At 41.7% G+C, this 24057-nt stretch overlaps 1 protein-coding gene across 4 annotated transcripts in view; it reads right to left on the bottom strand.

Moving 5' to 3' along the window:
• IQGAP2 (IQ motif containing GTPase activating protein 2) overlaps positions 1 to 24057 on the bottom strand; it is a 289473-nt gene that overhangs the window by 30724 nt on the left and 234692 nt on the right. For all 4 annotated transcript variants that reach the window (XM_045896728.3, XM_045896738.3, XM_045896719.3 and 1 more), the window contains 7 exons: positions 21426 to 21634; positions 13086 to 13235; positions 10146 to 10309; positions 7538 to 7762; positions 6065 to 6205; positions 5627 to 5711; positions 4953 to 5185 (listed from right to left, as the gene is read on the bottom strand). In XM_045896728.3, the coding sequence (XP_045752684.1) occupies positions 4953 to 5185; positions 5627 to 5711; positions 6065 to 6205; positions 7538 to 7762; positions 10146 to 10309; positions 13086 to 13235; positions 21426 to 21634 (1207 nt within the window). The remainder of the gene's footprint in view (positions 1 to 4952; positions 5186 to 5626; positions 5712 to 6064; positions 6206 to 7537; positions 7763 to 10145; positions 10310 to 13085; positions 13236 to 21425; positions 21635 to 24057) is intronic.

Genomic DNA, 24057 nt, shown 5'->3' with positions numbered 1-24057 from the left:
TTGGCATATAGTTGTTGATAATAATTTCTAATAACTGTTTCTATTTCCTTGGTGTTAGTCGTGATCTCTCCCCTTTCATTCATAATTTTATTAATTTGGGTCCTTTCTCTCTTCTTTTGGATAAGTCTGGCCAGTGGTTTATCAATCTTATTCTTTCAAAGAACCAACTTCTAGTTTCATTGATCTGATCTACTATGTTTCTGGTTTCTAATTCATTGATTTCTGCTCTAATTTTAATTATTTCTCTTCTAATGCGTGGCTTAAGCGTCGTTTGTTGCTTTTTCTCTAGTTCTTTAAGGTGTAGAGTTAGTTGGTGAATTCGGGATTTTTCTATTTTTTTGAGTGAGGCTTGGATGGCTATGTATTTCCCCCTTAGGACCGCCTTTGCAGTATCCCATAGGTTTTGGACCGATGTGTTTTCGTTCTCACTGATTTCCATGAATTGTTTAAGTTCTTCTTTGATTTCTTGGTTGACCCAAACATTCTTGAGCAGAGTGGTCTTTAGCTTCCAAGTGTTTGAACTTCTGCCAAATTTTTTCTTGTGATTGAGTTCCAGTTTTAGAGCACTGTGGTCTGAGAATATGCAGGGAATAATCTCAATCTTTTGGTATCAGTTGAGACCTGATTTGTGACCCAGTATATGGTCTATTCTGGAGAAAGTTCCATGTGCGCTCGAGAAGAATGAGTATTCTGTTGTTTTAGGGTGGAATGTTCTGTAAATATCTATGAGGTCCATCTGGTCCAATGTATCATTCAAAGCTCTTGTTTCCTTGTTGATTTTCTGCTTAGATGATCTGTCCATTGCTGAGAGTGGAGTATTGAGGTCTCCTACAATTAACGTATTGTTATCAATATGACTCTTTATTTTGGTTAACAGTTGGCTTATGGCTGCTCCCATGTTGGGGGGCATAGATATTTACAATTGTTAAATCTTCTTGTTGGATAGACCCTTTAAGAATGATATAGTGTCCTTATGTGTCTCTTATTACAGACTTTAGTTTAAAATCTAATTTGTCTGATATAAGAATTGCTACCCCAGCTTTCTTTTGAGGTCCGCTGGCATGGAAGATAGACCTCCATCCCTTCACTTTCAGTCTGGATGTATCTTTAGGTTCAAAATGAATCTCTTGTAGACAGCATATGGATGGGTCCTGTCTTTTTATCCAATCTGCAACCCTGTGCCGTTTTATGGGAGCGTTTAGGCCATTCATGTTGAGAGTGATTATTGAAAGATATGAATTAATTGTCATCATGTTGCCTGTGAAGATGTTGTTTTTATAGACTGTCCCTGTAAGTTTCTGTTGTAGATCACTCTTCCTTTCTCCTTTTATAGAACCCCCCTTAATATTTCTTGCAGGGCCGGCTTAGTGGTCACATATTCTTTCAACTTCTGCTGGTCGTGGAAGCTCTGCATCTCTCCATCCATTCTAAATGAAAGCCTTGCCGGATAAAGTATTCTTGGCTGCATGTTCTTCTCATTTAGTACCCTGAATATGTCTTGCCAGGCCTTTCTGGCTTGCCAGGTCTCTGTGGTTAGGTCTGATGTTATTCTGATGTTCCTCCCTCTGTACGTAAGGAATCTCTTCCCCCTAACTGCCCTTAAGATGGTTTCCTTGGTTCTAAGATTTGCGAGTTTTACTATTACATGCCGGGGTGTTGGCCTGTTTTCCTTGATCTTAGGAGGGTCTTCTCTGCCTCTAGGACTCGAATGTTTGTTTCATTCCCCAGATTAGGGAAGTTCTCAGCTATAATTTGCTCAAATACATCTTCTAGCCCTCTCTCTCTCTCCACTCCCTCCAGGATTCCAATTATTCTGACATTGGAACGCCTCATGGTGTCACTTATTTCTCTAATTCTATTTTCATGGATTCTGAGCTGTTTTTCCCTGGCCTCCTCTTTTCCCTTTTTATCTATTATACTGTCTTCCAGATCACTTATTCTCTCTTCTGTCTCAGTTACCCTAGCTGTTAGATTATCTAGATTGGATTGGATCTCATTGATAGCATTTTTAAGTTCTGCCAATTCACCTTTTATTTCTGCCCTTAGAGACTCTATGTTGCCATTAATTGATTTCTCCATTCTAGCCATCGTCTTCACAATTGCTAGCCTGAATTCCATCTCTGACATCTTGGTTATGTCTGCATCCATTTGTAAATCTGCAGCATAAGTCATAATCTCTGAGTCTTTTCTGTTTTGGGGGCTCCTCCTCCTAGTCATTCTGTTGATGGGTGTTTGAGGGAATGTATAGAGTCCAAATTATTGACCAGAACCCAAGCAAGATGCACCTGTTTTCTTGGGACCTTAGGGTTGCTGGCCTCTTGTTTTCCCAGCCTGTCTTCTGCGGGATGGGCCTGCGACAACCCTGTTTGGGCGGAGTTGCCCTGCGCCCCTGTGGCGGGGGATGGGCTCAGGGGGAATCAGTCTTTGGGGCTTTTGTTCTCTGGCGCCTTTCCCTGGCGGCTTTCCACGTCTCTTCTGCGAGTCAGAGCAGAAGAGACCGTTTCCAACCCTCTGCCTCAGAGCAGAGAGACCGCAGTCTGTTCTTCAGTGAGCTCTCCAGGCCACACTGTCTCCGTTTCTGTCCGTGCTGCTATAAACTGCAGGGGCCTGGGTTGTGCGCCCCTCCGCAGCGCTCCCACTCCTGCCTCCAGGTCGGGGCACGTCTCTGCCCTTTGTGCTTCTAAAACCCCCAGCCGCTCCCAGTTCGCGTGCGCGCGACTCCGCCACTCCGGGTTTCCACCCCGGGCCTGCAGTTCACCGGCACGACCCCGGTGCACCAGGCTTCCGTCTCGGAGGCTGCAGTTCACGTGGGTGCAACCGCCACTCCGGTTTCTGTCCGGGGGGCCTGCAGTTCGCGTGCGCGCAACCCCGCCGGTCTGGTTTTCCACCCCCGGGGGCTGCCCTAAAGTCCTTTCCCGACGCCACCGGTCTGCGAGTCTGTGCCCCGCAGCGCCTGAGGCTGTCACTCACCAGCGGGGTAGGATCCCCACGTCCAGGCACCCTCCCGCCTCCGTTTATCCTCCGATATCTGCCCGCGGAATTACGGCTCTCCGCTTCGTACCTCAAAACCAACCGCCTGCGATATTCTGTTTGTAGAGATCCAGATCTTCTTACATCTCAGGCTGGTTTCGTGGGTGCTCAGAGTGGTCGGTAGATATCCAGCTCAATTCCGGGGACCAGCTGAAATAGGGTCCCCTACTCCTCCGCCATCTTTCCCCCCGATTTATTTTATTTTTTAAAAGATTTATTTATTTGAGACAGAGAGGGAGAGCGTGTGCCCAGGGTAGGGGGGCTGTGGGCGCAGAGAGAGAGAGTCTCCCTGAGATCATGACCTGAGCCAAAATCAAGAGTCAGACACTTAACAGACTGAGCCACACAGGTGCCCCTGCAGTAAATTTTCATATGCCTGAAATTATCTTTGGTCTATCTCCTAAGGGTACCCAAGGCTTATACACCAAAAAGGCCTCTACCTTCCCAGCCCAAAGGTGAAGAGGTTAAATCGTGGGCAGCCCTGTTGGTGCGGGAGAAGAGCACATTTCCATGTGACAGTTGGTCTTCCTACACTTTTTTGACAGTTTGTCTTCCTACACTTTTAATAGGTTGCTGAGGAACACATAGGATAAATACAAGTGTGAGAGGAAAAAATAGGAATTTAAGAGGAAGTGGGGGGGACTTTGGTTTTGTTTCTTTTTGAAGAAGAGCTGGAACCACAGATGTTTGATAAGAACAATCTGAGAAAAAAGGAAGTAAAGGGAAGCTGTAGTAGCAGATAAGGATTTACAAGAAATAGTACATTTTTCATCTGTGAGAAGAACTAAAATTAGCAGCTCGAGATATCAAATCTTCCTGTAGTAAGAGGATTTGGAGGGAATTTTCTCACAAGAGGCCACAATTCTAAACAGAGAATAATGATCATGAACTACCTTTGTGAGCAGATAAATCACTCTTCCAGAGGAAGATCCACTCCTCAGAGGAAAACTGAGGAATGGGAAATCAATTTTCTAAGTGAGGAGTTACAGAGGCTGCATTTATGTCTTATTTCTACGACCTACCAATGGAATGGCAACAAGAGAAAAAACGAACACCAAATTGAATATGCTTCCTCGGAGAGCTTCAGGGTGACTGTATCTTCCTACCAGACCCACTCCTTTCATGTTCCCATGGAAAGATCAGTGATAGAATTTGGAAATGCCTATCAAGGCAATGGACGTAAGTCTTACATGGGTAACAGAGGTTAAAGAAAAGAACACACTCCTATACAATCCTCAACAAATATAAAAGCTGGATCTCTCTAGCCTTTTGAAAACCAAATACTCAGTGTCCTACTATTGTCTGATGCAGATAAGCAAGTTCTTTCTCATTGGACACATTTGTAAAGAAAACAGAACCAAGGGCGCCTGGGTGGCTCAGTTGGTTAAGCGACTGCCTTCGGCTCAGGTCATGATCCTGGAGTCCCGGGATTGAGTCCCACATCGGGCTCCCTGCTCAGCAGGGAGTCTGCTTCTCTCTCTGACCCTCCCCCCTCTCATGCTCTCTATCTCATTCTCTCTCTCAAATAAATAAATAAAATCTTAAAAAAAAAAAAAAAGAAAGAAAACAGAACCAAAAACCCTCTTCTTAAGTTCAATGAAGAAGAAATCTGCTTTTCTGACTTCTAAGTCCTATAAGCCAGTAGCGCACCAGGAAGAGTAAAGATTTCATTCTGTCCACAGCAGAAATCAAACATCTGGGGATGATTCAGGGTAGCAGGGGCACTGGGGGCAGGGGTGGGATGGGGAGCCCCCGACTGAAGTGACCCAGCCTGTTCTTTCCCCATTGCGCCAGCAAGAAGAAATGCATGCCATCACCTGAGGTTCCTATCCCTCAGCCCCAACTTCACTTCTGAGTACAGAACACACATGACTTTTGCTCATCATCTTGCAAGTTTCTCCAAAAGTAATCACCCCTCTCACCTGAACTCTTGATAGGTCTCTGATAAATAATTATTCATAGAAGAGAGATGCTCGTTTTCTCCTTCGAACAGCTTGTTGGAGGCTGCATGCTGAAGAACCTTGGCCACTGATCCCAAGTTTCTCCTTTGGTCGGGATTGATCTGACCTCCAGCAGTCATGTCAATGATATCAAAGCCATCAGGAGCTACGATAGCTGGGTTCATGTACCGGTAGTATAGGAGGTTTCCCACAATCTGGAGGAATGCAGAGGAAAAGACCGTTTTCAAGAGAAACAACTCAAGAGTTTTAGATTTTTAAAAATTGAAGTAAATATTCATTGCCGTGTCCCAAGAAAGATCATTTTCTGATCTGAATCCTAAAAAGGAGTTCTGTAAAGGTAGTGAAAATAGTCACACATTACCAATATAGCTAACCAAATTATTTTTGGTGAAAAATAGCATAATTAGAGCATATTGTCCCCAAATACTCTAATACAAAGATTCTCAATAATGTGTAAGATCTCTAAAGTAATTTCAGCATCATCAATAATCTTGACAGTCATTCAAAACAGAAGACCTGCAGCTTTTTATAAACAGTCATGTGGAGGGAAAAGAAAATCTCACAAAATGTAATGCTGATAATTTTGGCTCACGCCCCCAACAGAAGCTATGGTGAGATGACCCTTGAAAATCTACCTTTAATAGCTCATCTTCTGTGGCATCAGGAAATTTCTCATGGATCGAATTCTTCAGTACTTTGGCTATATACCTCAATCCATAACTACATGTAAAACAGATGACAAAAGAAAATAATGGGAAAAGGCTAAGTGAGAAAGAAACACAAAGCAGTTGTTCTAGTCAACTACAGTGGAGCAGTTTTCTTAAAAATTAAACATAAAATGAGATGGTAACAGAATCACAGGACCTTCACTGATGACAGTCACTGAGCACTGTTTTTAGTGTTCCCTCTTTGGAGAACAGTTATGAACTTAAAATGCAAACGCAGGCAAACTTATAAAATCATGTTAAAACAGTATGAGGGAAAATGCCTATCTTGACTGCTAGGATTTATTTAACATCGTGCTGCAAGAACTTTGAGGGAAGAACGTTCAAGTAGCTACATGTACAACTTACGGCAGGAGATCAAGGGAAGAAATGATAGAATTCAGGACTTTGTCGGTGACCCTTCTCAGATTCTCAATGGATGCCTCCAGTTTATTTTTCACTTCTGGGTATGTTAGAGCTTGTTCGGTGGTCACGTCATAAGGCAGCTTGCTGAAAACACAAGGGCTTTCAATTAATTGGGGGCTTAGGGACAAGTATTTGTGTTCTTGCCAAGCTGTTTGGACAATCAAGTTTTGTACAGTGAAGTGGACTTCACCCACTGACCTCAGGCGCAAAATGTTTGCCAACTGAGGGGAGGTCCCATGTGTCCAGACAGTTCCCCTGCCACTAGTGGACGAGGGGGACTCCAGGCTCTCTCTCGGGACTCTTCTGGCAAAATAACAGGAGACTCAAGTGATACAGACCCGGCTAACTTTCTCTCTCTCTCTCTCTTCTTTTAAGTAGGTTCCCCCAGTATGGAGCCCAACCCTGAGATCAAAATCTGAGCTCAAGACCTAAGCTAAGATCAAGAGTTGGATGCTTACCCAGCCATCCCTCTTTTTTTTTAATTACAAAAAAACAGTATGTTCATTGCAGAAAAAATTGCATATAAACAAACAAGAATATAATACCAACCCAGAGACAACCATCTTTCATATCTTGGTGCATAAATTTCTAAGTCCTACTCTATACATCTGTGTATGTGGGCCTAACACACACATGGGTATAATAGAGTTGATACATATACACATTCCATATAGATCCTACACACACACACACACACACACACAATTTTTACAGAAAATGGTTTATTGTACTCAACTACAACTGAAAACTATACCACATTTTTTCCATGCCAATAAAAATATTTCTACACCATTATTCCAAACAGTTACTAAGTCTACTATGTGTTATACAAACATTTATTTAACAAATTCCTCAAAGCTAAATATTTTGACTTTTCCCAACTTTTTGCTGTTACAAACAGTGCTGTGAGAACCATCCACGTAATTCTCTGTGCGTATATTAACGATTGCACAAGGCATCCTTTTGCACAAGATAAAAAGCTGAGATTGCTTAGATTTACTAACTACCACCCAGAATAAGCCTATCCTACCTGGCTTATTAATGCTTACACAGGAAACTTACTCACTTGGTAACTGTAAAAAAGTATGTATCATCAGGTGAAGAGAAAGTCTGTACTATTTCTAGGTCTAGGTTTAGAAACACACACAGAGCAACCAAGGGAGAGAATTACAGAAGTTGTGGCTTTGGGGGTCAACCAGGACTGAAAGTTGAAAGTACCATGTCATACTGAGATGCGCAAGGGTCCAAGAATGTGGCCTGCATGGGTACATTAAAGGAGGGAACATCTTCAGTTGAAAACTGCCTCTGGACAGTAAATTTTGTTCTTTTAAGAGAGTTTAAGAGGATATATATCATAACCATGTAAAAATGATCATAAAACATGACTGAAAACCAACATCTTCCGGGCTCAGGTACCTGGCTTCTCCAGTCTGTGTTTCTAGTTGGTTCACCCAAGCCTTGTACACCTCTACAGGGCTCGTGTTGATGGTCAGGGACTTGTTGTCCAGGATCTCTTTCACCACTGGAGCCAGGAGCTGGCGCAGCGTGTTCTGTCCTCGGGCACCTCTGTTGAAGCTCACAACCATCTTGATGACCGTGGGGTTCCCAGTCACTATGTCCTGTACCTGATCCACCTTTGATCTAAAAGAAGCCCAGACCAAAACAAATGGGTTGCCTGTATGGACAGAGTTTTAAACAGCCTATGTTCTCTCTGGTGGGCAAGGACTTCATGGGGCTCTACTTCCTCCATGAAAATCAAAGGCGGCATGGTTTAAAAGCAAGCAATCATTTGTAAGATGTGTGTTCGTTATGCGAGGGACTCGAGGATGTAAAAATAAGTGCTCGGCTTTAATTTCGATCTAGAAGGCAGGAAGGAACTAAAAATGGACTGACACTAAGAAGAAGCCAGGGGGCCACCGTGCAAGTACTGTGTCCCATCTAGTTACCACATTTCAAAAACAACGTTCTCGATTCAATGAACTAAATCCACTTCTTCAAATCACACTCAAATTCTCCTCAGGGAAGCTTCTGGCTACCTCACATGGGGGGAGAGAGCTGCTCTTGACTGCTGATTGCCAACTCCTGTGAGCTTCCCTGACCCGCCTCCCTTTCATCTCCGTGCAGCCTCTCACCCTCCCACGTGACCACGTGCTCCCTGTGTACCCCCTTTCCCCTCAGCGTCTCAGAGTGCTGTATTCCAGTCCTCATCTTACCCAGTTGTTCCCTTGGTTTCCTTTGTTGGCTCCTTTCCCCACATTTTAACTGTTCGATCTCACATCTTTCTACATGATCTATCCTCAGACGTCACTCATGTGCAATCTCAACGACCACCTCCTTGGAACTTGTCCTCTGAGCTCAGCGTCTAATCCATCTCTCTCTCCTGGAAATTGGTTTTGGATTTCTGATTTTCTGCTGGACATTTTCCCCTTCACGTTCTATACCTGTAGCTCATACTCATTGTGTTAAAAATCCAAACTGTATTTTTTTTCCTTCTGACTCCCCTATTTCTCTGACCTGTGCAGCTGCCCTTTATTCTGTTCATAAACAGCAGCAGACCAATCCCCTAGAAACCTCGCGTGGCCATGTCTATACTCTGCTCGAAGACCTTTCAGGGATTCCAAGGAAGTGAACAGTGCCTCAGCACTTGGGCCTGGGCTCAGTGGCTCCCGTGATCTGGCCCAACCTATCTTTCTAGCTCCATCTCCTGTTCGTGACTAGTTAAATCACATTTTGGTGAGATTGATCCTACGTTCTTTCACCGATTTTGGCCCATGCTCTTTCTGTCAATATTGTTTCTTATTTCCCTTTTCCATTTCTTCTTATAAAAAACTGTAGATATTCTTGAAGGATTTGGATCAACTACTTCCTCTCCCTAAAGTCTTTTTTTTTTTAACTTTTTTTTTCTTTAAAGATTTTATTTAGTCATTTGAGACACAGAGATAGAGAGAGAGCATGAGCAGGGGGAGAGGCAGAGGCAGAGGGTGAAGCAGGCTCCCCGCTGAGCCAGGAGCCCGATGCGGGGCTTGATCCCAGGACCCCGGGATCATGACCTGAGCTGAAGGCAGACACTTAACCATCTGAGCCACCCAGGCGCCCCTCTCCCTAAAGTCTTTATCGGCTGACCTAACTGGAACTTTTCTACCTTCCTCCCTTTCTTATTTATTATCTTTTGAGTAGAGTTGACACACATTACATTAGTTTCAGGTGTACAACTTAGTGATTTGACAAGTTTATACACTATGCTATGTTCCCCATAAGTGTAGCTGTGTCGGTCCCATTACATTGTTAAATTGCTATTACAATTGTAACTGGAACTGTAACTTCTCCCTCCATCCCTCTGATCTGTTATACTGTGTGTGTCATTCATTAGTACTTATTTATTCCAGTGCACACATTCCTATTTCTCATGTGTCCTATTTCTCAGGCTGGCTTACAGATACCCTGAGGGCAGAGGTTCCTAGCTAATATGCTTCTGAGATCCATAGGAACCAGTATAGCTCAAGTTATAAGAAGCCAGGAAGGCAGCTGAGATCCATCTTGTTGGCTAAGGGCATTTTTCCTGTATTCTTTTGGCCCCTTTAATATAGGCATCTGCACATTCCTTTTTATATTAACTGAATCAGAAAATAAATCAGCAAAAATCAGTTTAAGTTTCAGTAAGAGAAGTAAAAGAAGACTTTTTGGCAGAGACTATTATCCCCATCTGTTTACAGCTTTATTACTCACAGAATTTTAATTAAGTTAAATTTTTTCCACTGACTTTCAAAAAAGCTTTTGATTTTCAAGTTGCTGTTTACTTGCAAAGTCAAAAATAATTTAGCTCTAAAAAAGCTATCACTGGTGGGAGAAAGCTGTACCAGGAAATACCTATAGTGACGTAGAAATTTCTTAAGTGAATTGATATACTTGAACATATATGAGTAACTTATAAGAATAATTTAAATACTATTTTAGTAAATCAGAGATAGCTGCCACTAAAATGATCTATTCATTGATATTTTTACATATATATTTATATACATACTTTATTTCTTCCTCCAGAGCAGTCTTAAAAAGCTTGAGGAGTAGATATTCTTCTCGCTGATTGGAAGCGTAATTGTATAGTGTGAAAATAACAGTGTCCATAAATTTAGTTGATTTATTCTGTGGCATCTGGAAAATCAGCTTAGCCAGGTATAAAGGATTGGTCTAAAAACAAAACTGTATGTTAATATATTATTAAAACAGAGAGGAGTACCCAATTCCCTTTAATACGTATAAAGCATATAGTGGAGTATCTGACACATAATAAGACTTTAAAAGGTGTCAGCTAAAATTAATACTATAGGAAGTTATATTATAAAGCTACAATAGGATTTAAGTTTTATATGCTATATATTTAATGAAATATAGTTATATTATGTACATTATACACTGTTAACCATTTCAGGCTACATATTAATATTTAATGTAGAGACACAGAAGAGAGAGGGGTTGGCCAATAGAATCCGGTATCTGAAGAGACTGGCAATAATGAACCAAGAGACCAGCTACATAGATTATTCTAGAAGGACTAATGAATGAACAGAAGGAAATACGTCCCATATTCTGAGACTAGAAAGAAAAAGAAAAGGATACATTTACATGTAGAGACAGTGGGATGGCCAGGATGTTTTACAAGGAGAGAGAAGGTAGAAGTGAGGTGGGGAGTCTGAAGGGAGGGGTGAAGGTCAGGATAGCTGATGGATGAAACGGCAGAAGGAAGTGACAGAAAAAAAAAAAAAGACAACTTAAAACTCAAGAATTAAAAAAAAATTGACGTGGATTCCTGAGGGCTCTTCTGAGGATGGAGTTTCTGAGATACACCAGCAGCCTTCATGTAATATGGGTTTTCTCCAGGAGCTACACCAACCAGATGAGGTTAGAGGAAAACAACTACTATTTAGGTTATAGAGGAAAATATTTACATAGAGAAATTAAGTATCTCTACTCTTCATCTTCCTGCTGATGAGAAAAGAAAATTTTCCATATGTGGAAACTAGTCTTCATTTAATACACTCAAGCAGTTTGGCTTTAAAGTTTTTAAGGAAAATCCAAATTCTAGTTTACCTTACTACTTAGGTTTACTTTCAAGCTCATCATGATTGTCTGAAACTTTATGAAGCAGTAGCTGAGGACGTTTTCTTTACAGTTCTGCAGTGATTCTTTTCCCACACTAAGCATATGGGATTAGGAGAAAGGAAACTCACTCTAAAGCTAAAAAGCCTACTCCTCATGCCTCCCAGATGACCTGAACACTTTCCATGGAGGCTGAGACTGAAGAGGCAAACGCAAAGCAAAACCTTTACTAGCTGACTTGTGCTTTGGCTCAGACTTCTTGCCAAGGCATCATTCAAAGGCCAAAGGAATCTAGACCATTTGCTTTTCTGTAGTTTCCTCAATGACCTCAGGCTAATGTCTCCGAGAAAAGGTAAAGAAAATTACATGAATTCAAGAGACACTTCACTCAGTACAACTGAATGGTAGAGCTCTGGGACTAGCAGTTTTGGGTTGTTTGGGGAATAAAGTGGTGGAATTATTCTCAAGATGTTCCTGCATTTTTTACCCTTTCCATTCATGGGTGTCCACTTACAGAACAAGGTAAAAAATACAAGTCTTAGGCCAATGACCACAGTTTCACTTTTCTTAGGACACAAATTCTATCAAAATCTACCACGAGAAACTATATCCTAAAGAAGCCTCATACATTTGGGAGGTTCATGGAGGTCAAAACAAATAAATGCCTAAGATTAAATTTCCAACTGGTGGATGACTACTATTCTAATTTAGGTAGAGAAAAACCCTTCCCTACCCAGTGGGAGCCCCTTGTCTTTCTGGAAGGTTTGCTGGGGTTAATTAAGCAATGGATTCTATGAACAATAATACTGTTTTAACATTTTCCTTCTATGCTGCCACATCGTGGCCATCTGTGGTACTACACCTGCTCGCCAGTCACTCCAGACTGAGAATTCTCATCTGTACTAAAATTAACGTAACTTCTTCCATGTGGCAAACCACGCCTCATTCATGGTTTGGGTAACGTGTTCTCTGTATACCTAATGTCAGCGTGGTCCCCAAGGAAAGATTCAGGGACCTTCAGGCCTTGAGGGAGTCACCACCAACAGCAGCTGCATCCCCATTACACAAAGGGACACCTGACTCTAGGAAGAACTGCTGAGCCACCTTTTCAGGGAAAATTGTCCTGCCAAAGGGAAGACTTTGTTTATCACTAAACAAAGTGATAAACTTTGTTTTGCTTACTTACTCAGTGCTTACTCACTTTCCTTTGGGACTAAGTGGATGTGCTGGTAGGACAGTTAAGGTGAATTAGTGATTAACCAGAACAGTAACTGGTCCACCACAGTTGAACCATAAGCAGTTCAACTTATTCTCACCTGCACCCTGGAAGCAGTGGAAAATGACTGTTCATTGACATCGTAGTAATGCCATGAAAATAAGGAAATCAAAAAGATGCCCTACTGCCCTAATCCAAACTCTCTGGTTCTATTCTCAAAAGAAGGGCAGGCTGGGTCAGGTAAAGATCCATTTTGCACATACTTTAATTTTTTCATGGCTGACAGCATCTGCTTATTTTATGTCTAGGTTTATACTGTCTCTGCACATAACTGTAATATAACAGTCTCAGAAGCAAGGGCTCCAAAGTCAAACTGCTTGGGTTCCAATACCCTTGGCTTTACCATTTACTGGCTGCATCTCAGTTTTCTCATCTATAGTGTGGGAATAACAATAATTATTGTGTTCTGAGGGTTGTGGTAAGAATTAAAAGATATGATGTATGTAAAGCATCCAGAATAGTACTTGGTACTTAGTAGTAGCTCAAACATGTCAGCGACTACAACTTTACATTGGGAAAAGATCCATTATAAACCACCAACAAGGAATATAGTATTGATCCAAAGCTTTTAGTGAAAGCAATTGTTCTCACCTGTAAAAGATAAAACAGCTGCTGGTATGTTTCTAGTGTTTTTCTTCTCTCCTTACTTAAACTTTTAATTCCCTGGTTGTCAGTGTTATTCAGTATTTGCATTTCTCCACCTTTTTTCTTATTCAGCTTCGTTCTGTGTGAAATTACATCCTAGAAAAAATTTATGAAATGATTACTTTTTATCCTGCTGTTTTTTACCTCCTCCCTTCACACACACCTCAAAACACATGTGTTGGAAAGATTAATTTTCCACATATCCCTTAGGAAGAAACAAAGGAGAGAATGTTACATTAAGGAAACTCAGCTTGCAGGTGAATTTGGCTTTTGTAATATTTGTTCTCTAAAGCTGTACTTAGCTGTTCTTAAGATGAAATGTAGGCACCAATACATTTCAATAGGGAAAGAATGGTCTTTTCAACAAATGATTCTGGGATAACTGGATATCCACATTTACAAGAAAGAAGTCAGACCCTGACTTCATACCATAAACAAAAATTAATTCAAAAGAGATCAAAGAACTAAAGGTAGGAGCTAAAACTATAAAACTTTTGAAAGAAAACCTAGACATAAATCTTTGTCCCTTTGGATTAAGCAATGGTTTCTTACATATGACATCAAAAGTACCAGTGACAAAAGAAAAAATAAATTGGACTTCATAAAAAGTAAAACCTTTGACTTCAAAGGACACTACTAATGAAATAAAAAGACAACCCACAGAAGGGGAGAAAATGTTTACATTGAATGAGGGATATAAAGAACTCTTGCATTTCAAAAATAAAGGCAGCCCAATCAAACATGGGCAAAAGATCTGAATAGACATTTTCCCAATTCATACCTTGCTGGTGGGAATGTACAATGGTATACCCACTTAGAAAACATTTTGGCAGTTCTTCAAAAGTTAAACACAGAGTTACCATATGACCAGCAATTCCACTCTTAGGTATATACCCGAGAATGGAAGACCAGTGTCCACACAAAAATGTGTACATGAATGCTCACAGCAGAATTATTCATAATACCCCAAAAGAGGAAACAACTCATATGTTCATTAACTGATGAATGGATAGACAAAATATGGTATATCTGTACAATGGAATGTTATTTGTCAATAAAGAGGAATGAAGTACTGATTTAGGCTAAAACCTTAAAACACACAATATACTAAGGGAAAAAAGCCAGTCACAACAGATCACATACAGTGTGATTCCATTCATATGAAATATCCATAACAGGCAAATCTGGCCAGAAAGTAGATTAATAGTTGCTCTGCTTTAGGGGAGAATAGGTAGTAAGTGTTAATGAACATGGGTGTTCTTTGTTTTTTTGAAGTGAATTGTTATTCACATATGATAAAATTCACATACCATCTAATTTGAGAACATTTTCTCTGGGGTTTCTTTTTGGGGTGAATGTTCTAGAATTATGGATGTTATGGTCCTACAGTTTTGTGAATATACTAAACACCACTAAAGTGTACACTTTTATTTATTTATTTATTTTATTTTTTTAAAGATTTTATTTATTTATTTGAGAGAGAGAGACTGAGAGAGAGAGAGCATGAGAGGGAGGAGGGTCAGAGGGAGAGGCAGACTCCCTGCCGAGCAGGGAGCCCGATGCGGGACTCGATCCCGGGACTCCAGGATCACGATCTGAGCCGAAGGCAGTCGCTTAACCGACTGAGCCACCCAGGCGCCCTCAAGTGTACACTTTTAAAGAATGAATTAGATCTTTTCAAACTATAAAAGCACTTGCAAAAAATATGTAATGTAGAAATTAGAGATGGAAGTGAAAGGAATCCCCTAAATTTTTTTTTAAATGTTTTATTTATTTATTCATGAGAGTGAGAGAGGCAGAGGCAGAGGGAGAAGCAGGCTTCCCGCTGAGCAGGGAGCCCAATGTGGGACCCGATCCCGGGACTCCAGGATCATGACCCGAGCCGAAGGCAGTCGCTTAACCATCTGAGCCACCCAGGCGCCCCATCCTATCTCCTTTTTAAAATTTTTTTTTTAATTTTTTATTTATTTATTCATGAGAGACAGAGAGAGAGAGAGAGAGAGAGAGAGGCAGAGGGAGAAGCAGGCTCCCAAGGAGCAGGGAGCCCGATGCGGGACCCGATCCCAGGACCCTGGGATCGTGACCTGAGCCGAAGACAGACGCTTAACCATCTGAGCCACCCAGGCACCCAGAATCCCCTAAATATTTAACAAAATTTATTTTTCTCAATCTTGCTCCTTTAACCATTTTCAACAGAATCTTGGAAAAGGCGTGGCTGCAAATCTTGTCAAGTAGTCGTTTCAGGCTATTGTGTCCCCTTCAAGTGTGTAAAGGGTCATGAACAAGAGCAGGACTCTCAGGTAAGGGTCTACCAAATACTTTTACAGGGACCCACAGCACAAAATACATCTTACATCGTTTGCTGGTAAACACACACGCACATGCACACACACACGCAATATGAAATACTTATCCATACTACTGCGATACACTTTGATATCTTCAATTTGCTTTTATTCTCCTCAACTTTTAAAGATTGCTGATGTGACTCGCTTAATTGCTTTCATGACCCACCAGTGGCACAGGACTCAAATGAAAGCCAGTGCTCTAGAATGCCTGCCTCCTCTGCCATGTAACCATGGGTCACTGTCCCCCAGAGTAGGTGGCAATAAAGCTGTTTTTCCTAAATCTTCTTCCATCTGCTTCCCTGAGCTCTTAGCCCAGCCTCCATGTGAGGAGTTGATTTGCAGCCAGCATCAGGATGTTTGACCGTGGTTCCCGAGGAGGGGGACTCCGGGAATTTCAGATAATACAATGCTTCATTGCGCATGCATCCCTGGATCACTGGCCATCTGGCATCCCTGGCCCCTGTGCATCAGATGCCCGTAGGGACCCCTAGTCATTTGGACAACCAAAAACGTGCCTGCCACCACTTCCAATTGCCCCTGGGGATGAGAACCACGGTCAGCTTTTGCGTACAGGTTCTAAATCTTCTTACGTCCTAGCATCCCGTTCTCCCATAGCTATGGTCAATCCACGGGTAGGAAAAAAAACACCCCTTGGAGTTCTGCTCTCAGAAGCTTCCATGTGGGTTATACTCACTGTCTTGTGGGTCTATGATTTTATTCTTTGCCATTCTCAGCTTAGGGAGGGGCCACCTGGACTTTATCCCTTATATCTGGCCTCCTAACTGCTAGTATGCAGAAAGAGGGGGATTTCATTTGCATTTCCATGAACTTTTTAAAAAAGGCAACATTTTCACCCTTATTTCATAAGCATATGAAAGATTTCAGGATGAAGAAAGGAAGTGTACTAAGCACCAGCTGGAGATTAAAGGGGAAGTCTGGGCAGGTAGCTGCTTGACATCCTTATTGACAAGAAGTCCTAAAATATCACTAGATTAAGTCTGGTTTACAACTCCATCTATCCCAGCTTTCTTCTCTTCAAGTCATCATTCAAGTCTCTCAAATACATGAAGTAAATAGATTATCTTGGTTTTAAATATGTGGCAGACATAAAATCTTGGTATTTAACTCCCCCTCCAATTATTTTCAATGGAGGTGGCTCTGGAAACTGAAGACTTTTCATTTGTTTTATTCTTGGACTTCATCCGTGTGTTAGGTTTTTGACATACACAGAAGAGGAGAGAGAAGAGAGGGTGGGGAGTGGCAAGCAAGCTCTGGAGCAGAACTAAACTCCTTTGCATTAGAAGAGAGACTTGGTGAGGGCAGGACCGGGACAGTAATCCAGGACGGGAAGCCAAGCGTCAGATGCTGAGCCCTGGAGGGGAAAGGGTGGGGGAGCTAGCAGCTGGGCGGATGGGACACAGTGTCTGCGGCAGATCCCACTGCAGAATGGTGGGGAGCATGGCAGAAAGCCCATCTTCCTTCTTCCCTGAAATTATGCCTTGCTCAAGACTGCTCTTGTGTCAACAGAAGTTTTCTTTGGGAAGCTCAAAGGAGGAGACAAAGGCCAACCAGGGAGGGCTTCCAAACGCATATGCTTTTCACTAATAGAAATTTCACGTCCTTTATTCTTACCAATAAGTCTTGAACATGGGAAGCACAGTGGTTTGAAGGAGCAACAGTATTTAACTTGTTCATGATGTTCCCTCATTTTGATGTTGCCCCAATGGCCACCATTTTGTCCTGATCACAGGATACCTGCGTGCAGGTCAGAGGCTGTGGTATGAAAAATTTTATAGGAGTGTAGAGTAGTACAAAGGGTTTGGGCTTTGGAGACATGAAAGTAGGGCTACCTGCACAGCGTTGTTAGCTTTGCCACCGTGCACAGGTTAACCTCTCTAAGCCTGTTTCCTAAATCTATAAAATCTATAAATCTTAATGATTGCAGTCTCAGTTGCTGTGAAGGTTAAAAACAACATATGGGAAGCATTGAGCACATTTTCCAGGGAAAACAAGGCTCAGAGAGGTTAAGAAACATGCCCAAGGAAACATGCTTATATCCACAGTGAAATGGTACAATTAAGCTGTAAAATTAGTCTTCCCCTGGGTTTTCGGTAGCCCTGGCCTCAAGGTCTTTCAGGGGTTCAAGATTCCTTTGACTTTATTTTTTTCTTTTTAAAAAAGATTTATTTGCTTATTTTAGAGAGCGCGTGCACTCGTGTGAGTGCAGAGAGGGGTGGCGGGAGAGGGAGAGGGAGAATCTCAAGTGGCGGATGCAGGGCTCGATCCCACAGCCCTGAGATCATGACCTAAGCTGAAATCAAGAGTTGGATACTTAACCAACTGAGCCACCCAGGTGCCCCAAGATTACTTTTACTTTCTATTCAGATTTTCTTTCAAGCTTGTTTGAATTTATACCTTTCTTCCTCCCTACTTCTCTAAGAAACTTCTACTTCAGTTGCTTTGTCTCCATCTCTAAGCCATTTTTTTTTTTTTTGCCTAAAACCAATGTTAGCCATTTCATTCACCCACTGACTTTCTGTGATTTATAGGAGGAATGCCAATTTTATTTTTTTTATTTATTTTTTTGGTAAGATTTTATTTATTTGACAGAGAGAGACACAGTGAGAGAGGGAACACAAGCAGGGGGAGCGGGAGAGGGAGAAGCAGGCTTCCTGCAGAGCAGGGAGCCCCATGTGGGGCTCGATCCCAGGATCCTGGGATCATGACCTGAGCCGAAGGCAGACGCTTTAACGACTGAGCCACCCAGGCGCCCCTTATTTTATTTTTATTTATTTATTTATTTGTAAGGTCTATGCCCAACATGGGGCTTGAATTCATGACCCCAAGATTGAGAGTTGCATGCTGTACCAACTGAGCGGCCAGGAGAGGAACATCAATTTTAGAAAAATTTTAGAGCTGGAGTTGTTCTTTGTAAACTAAGCTACTTCCTTTAAAAACCTTTCTTTCCTAACTAAACACATGCTCAGTATGTAAGTATGTATGTATGTATGCATTTAAGTGATTTTATTTTTTACTTGACAGAGAGAGAGGGAGAGAGAGCACAAGCAGGGGGAGCTACAGGCAGAGGGAAGGGAGAAGTAGACTCCCTGCTGAGCAGAGAACCCAGCTGGGGCTCAATCCCAGACCCCAGGATCAGGACCTAAGCCGAAAGCAGATGCTTAATGGACTGAGCCACCCAGGCGTCGCAACATGCTCAGTATTAAAAAAAAAAAAAGAATCTCAGAAGTTTAATTTTACCAGCCCCCCAAAGAAAAATCACTTAACTTTTTTCCTAGCTTTAAGTAAAATATATATATATTTCACAACAAATGAAATTGTACTGTTTTAAGTAACTGTCTTCTCTCTTGTATTGCAAACATTTCCCCCTGCCCTTAAAAATGTTCTTTGGGGGCGCCTGGGTGGCTCAGATGGTTAAGCGTCTGCCTTCGGCTCAGGTCATGATCCCAGGGTCCTGGGATCGAGTCCCGCATCGGGCTCTCTGCTCCTTGGGAGCCTGCTTCTCCCTCTGCCTCTCTCCCTGTCTCTCATGAATAAATGAATAAAAATCTTTATAAAAAAAAAAAAAATGTTCTTTGAAAAATTATTTTTAGTGGGTATGTAACGTACATGTTAAACTAATTCTGTTGTTCTCTGTTTATTGTTTTTGTGTTTGGGTTGTTTCTCACTTTTTCACTACTATAAAGCTTCAACTGTACTATTCTTATCATCAAACTAAAAATACTACTATCAGTAATAAGACCATATACTTAATAATCATTAACTTAATTTCCAACAAGTAATCAATACTTGGTGTTTGAAAAGGTAAGTTGAAAAATTAGCTCTGATTCACAATGCTATCAATTGGGAATAGTTTGGTTTTTTTTTTAGATTTTATTTATTTATTTGACAGAGAGAGAGAGAACACAAGTAGGCAGAGGGAGAGGGAGAAGCAGGCTCCCTGCAGAGCGGGGAGCCCGATGCGGGACTAGATCCCAGGACCCTGGGATCATGACCTGAGCCGAAGGCAGCCGCTTAACTGACTGAGCCACCCAGGCGCCCCAATTGGGAATAGTTTTAAAAAATCTTAAACATTCATAAGGACCTGAAAATTTGCCATGATTTCATTTTCCACATGAATAACAAGCTACATGTTATGTCTACTATTCAGTGTTTTGCAACTAGGCTTTACTTTAAAAGGCAAGGCATTTCCTGTTTACAACTTTATGGAGTAGGGTAAAACAGCAGTTGAAGGCTATAAAAGGCATTTTCTGAAGGACCTTCTGGAATATATTATACTTTACAAATTCTCATGTTTGTCAAATAATACACTTTTTTTTAAAAGGAGAAAAGTACTATTTTTCTGGATAAAATGATAAAAACAGACTTAATACAGAACACTTAAATTGTACTTAATAGTTAGAAAAGACCATCATTTCCTATTTTATAAACTGCTCTATTTTCCTTATTTTCTGTGCACTATTTCACTATTTCTCTCTGAGGGCCAGAGACAAGAGTGGGGCATTCACATCCACTTCTCTGCTGGCCTCCTGAGCCGTGCATTTCCCAGAACCACAGACTCAAGTCCGTGGCAGATGGCACTCTGTTTGACCCATGGTAGCTTTCTCGGAGTTTCCAGAAGGTTAGCTTCCCATGCCCCTCCCAACCTATCCGTTTTCTGAAAACTGATGTGGCACTGGAACAGGGACATGGAGAGACCTCTTACACTACCAATCTCTTTTCTTGGGTAAAAATGAAACTTTTCACATGGTTTGAGAGAGCTCTGAAAGGAGCAGTTTTCACACAGATACAAAACTATAGCATTAGTTACTTAGAGGCTGTTTTGGGGGCAGTCCACTCTGTAGGGGCCATTTTGAAAATGTGTAAAGGTGTTTGTTATTTTAAAGATGGAATTTTTTTATTTAAGGAGAGAGAGTGTATGTGTGAGTGGGGGGAGGGGCAGAGGGAGGGAGAGAGAGAATCTCAAGCAGACTGTGCATTGAGCGCCTAGCCCGATGAAGGGCTTGATCTCACGACCCTGAGATCATGACCTGAGCTGGAATCAAGAGTTGGATCTCCAACCGACTGAGCCACCAGGCACCCCGAAAAGGTGTTTTTTTGTTTTGTTTTGTTTTGTTTTTAACATCCTAACAACTGGAAGCTACTACTGGTTTCTAGTGGGTAGGGGCAGGGACGCTTTGCTGTCCTGCAATTTGTAGGACAGTCCTGCGTAAATTCTCCACATTTCGCACGACTGGATTTTTCAGTGTCCTGCTGGTCATTCATGTAGGTCAAAATTCTGTGATTATTTGAGCCTAAAAACTAATTGCTTTAGATAGAAGCAAGATACATTTCTCCCCAATTTTAACATACCCAGACTTTTCTAGGACTGTAATTCTGTGGCCGGGGGTGGGGGCAGGGGGAGAGTGACAGGCTTATTCTGAACTTTACAAAGAGTTGTTTTCCACTCTGAAAATGAAATCACTGACAGTTCCCCCACTCGCAAGCATCAGTCTCATCTGCAGCTATTAGTACTTTGTTCAGTGTGGGTACTCTGGGAAGAGGCTCAAGCCTCAGGCAACTTGATCTCATCTTCCAAGGGCACTGGGCCCACGTACTTTCATGTTGAAAACCATGCTTTTACTATCAGTGACTTTTTTATATTCACGGAAAGGCCTTAGCCTCATTGTGAAGGTACATATGCAAGTAGGCTTTGTTTCATATACTATTCATTTCAGAAGGGTAAAGAAGTCTTACAAAATATGTTATAAGGGGCGGGGGCCTAAAATTTTGCAGGTCTGAGAACCATGAGAAAGATGGTCAGTGAATTTGGACAACATATCCTGGATTCCTGATGAGTTTAGCTGGAAAGGGTGTTGCAGGCAAATACAAGGGCCCCTTCTCTCGTCTGGGAGCCAGAGGCCCCACAGACATCACTGACCTCCAGTGTGATCCTGTTCTTCACCAGGAGCCCAATCTTGATGTCCATCAAGTTCAGGTCTTTCTCGAGCTGTTGGTTGCCTCTGATCTTGGTCACCACTTCTTCTCTTAACCGTGCTACCTCCAGCTCTTCCTGGAAATCCAAGTTACTTTGGTCCAATAGGTGTACAAATTTTCGGATCACCGTTAACGGTGGGTTTTCCGAGCCAACTGTGGAGAAAGGAAGAGGCATGCTTTAATTAGGCATGTTTGGAACTATCACCAATAGGAGAGGAATCAGGTATTTCACTAAAGCATTACTATAAAAATACAGCAACGGAAGTACTTGGTCACTGGAGTGACTCATTCTGCCCATGTCAAATCTGGACAGGGAACCTGATCATGTAAATAACCGCACACAAATGCCATCTGGTCTGTCTTCTCGTTATCTAATTCTCATTTATCAGCCTTCTCCCACACTGCTTCCAGGACTCTCCCACGGAGAAGACAGTTCTACCTATCTGTGCCTTATTGATGAGGCACTTGAGAATGCATGTTAACGGAGTTATCTCTGAGACCTTGTGGCTGAGCCAGATAAGCGATTTCTGTTCTTGCTAGAGGAAACAGAAAGTGGCTTCTCTCAGCCCAAAAGACCATGGGGGAGAGAGCAGGAATTAGGTGAAAGGTGAATTAGAAAAAGTCAATGAGAGGAGACCTGTAAGACCAGACAGGAGCCAATGGAATGACAAGTGGAATGCACATTCTATGTGGCACAAATAAAAGGATTTTAGAAATTGAAATTTGGTCCTTGTCCTTTCAGCACAGACCAAGTGAGGGCACTCAGAGCTTGGGAGACCAGCCTCAGCTGTTGAGAGGGGGTTCTAAATTCTAAAAGAGTTTCCCCTCAGTGCTTTGAACATTAATTATGCTTTAATTCCCTGGCACTCTGACTTCACAAAAAATACATTTGTTAAAGTGTTTTAGTGAACACTGGGTCAATGTAAGAATAAATGATCTGGACCTTCAGGGATGAATGTTACAACAACACGAAGATGACTTGAAAAAGCTCAGCCCCATTATGGTGACTTCCATCACCATCCTCTCCTTTACACTGAATCCCTAATCCATCTTCTTTTTACTTCCAGCTTGGTTCTGGGGTGTTTTGACATTCAAGAAATAAAAAGAGTTAAACCAACAACACAAAGAACTAACAGCATGAACCCCACATGAACAACCAAATCTAGGGGCATCTATATTAGTATTTTGCCACTTCTGATGGGCTTTATTGGAGAAATTACTTTGGCTCTTGGAACCCTTCTTTTCCTGATCACTGAAGCACATGTGAATTTATTTTCTACCATTTCTAACAAAGACATTGCTAATGACATGGCCAGTTCAGAAAAAGCCTGAGTGATGCTCCAGAGCTCATGTGTATGTAGCTAAGTTCGGAGAACACGAGCCAGCTCATTTGGTCTCAAATTCTCTCTCTGCTCCTAAGGATTGCTTATCTCTGTGTGTGCCAATAAACACGTTAGAAACAAATTAGTATTTTAGCTTTACTAATTATTATGGCCCAAATTTAATATTTCCTCTGTCAACAGTAGGCTTGTGACATCTTCAGGCTGGGAATCACTTTTAGTTTCAGAGAATCACCTAACGTGATGGTTAGCACTGACAAGTGGCCAAATCACAGTTGCAGCAACTTCCAAGTCTGAAGTTACTCAAACCCTTTCCAGAAGGAATGGGTGAAAATGGATGATGACAGACTAATAAAAGTGACTTTTTTTTCAGATTAAAAATGTCTTAGTCTTGGGGTGCCTGGGTGGCTCAGTTGGTTAAGCATCTGCCTTCTGCTCAGGTCATGATCTCAGGGTCCTGGGATCAAGCCCCATGTCAGGCTCCCTGATCAGTCTGCTTCTCCCTCTACCCCCTGCTCATGCTCTCTCTCTCTCTCTCTCCCTCTCAAATAAATAAATAAAATCTTTAAAAAAATGCCTTAGTCTGACAAAGATGGTGAATTGAGAAAGAAATGAAAATTTACATTTCAGTTACAACAAAACCACCCTATTTACTAAAGCCCAGAGCAGCTTAGATCTAAGTTACTCACTAACATAGTTTCTATCTACCTTCTATGCTTTAACATAAAATCACCTGGACTTTTTAATTGGAATTTCTTTTGTCTTCTAATTAAAAAAAAATGTAAAGGGGCACCTGGGTGGCTCAGTTGGTTAAGTGTCTGATTCTTGATTTTGGCTCAGGTCATGATCTCAGGGTCATGAGATCGAGCCCTGCATCAGGCTTGGTGCTCAGCGCAGAGTCTGTTTGAGATTCTCTCTCTCCCTCTCCTTCTGCCCCTTCCTCCTCTCATGCTCTTTCTCTCTCCAATAAATAACAATTTAAAAAAATGTAAGCAAGTAAAAAGCATCCCCCCAACTGACCACAAAAACATGTTACCTAGAATGAAACAAAAAGCAGCCTGTGTTCATTTGGAAAATTTATTCTTAAATTGTCTTTCATGAGCAAAGGCAGTAGCAAACCTGTTTTAGTGTGTTAGGGCTCAGAAAACAAAATCCCTATTTAGCCTTCTTGTAAAACACTTAAAGGTATCCACCGAGAGATGAATCTCATTAATTCAACAATGGAGAAGTGTGGCC

This window comes from Mirounga angustirostris, unplaced genomic scaffold (genome assembly GCF_029215605.1).
Source record: "Mirounga angustirostris isolate CCGP_5_RB_7025 unplaced genomic scaffold, mMirAng1.0.hap1 SCAF_7, whole genome shotgun sequence".
In the NCBI taxonomy this organism is placed as follows: domain Eukaryota; kingdom Metazoa; phylum Chordata; class Mammalia; order Carnivora; family Phocidae; genus Mirounga; species Mirounga angustirostris.
This window is presented reverse-complemented; position numbering and strand designations above follow the sequence as displayed.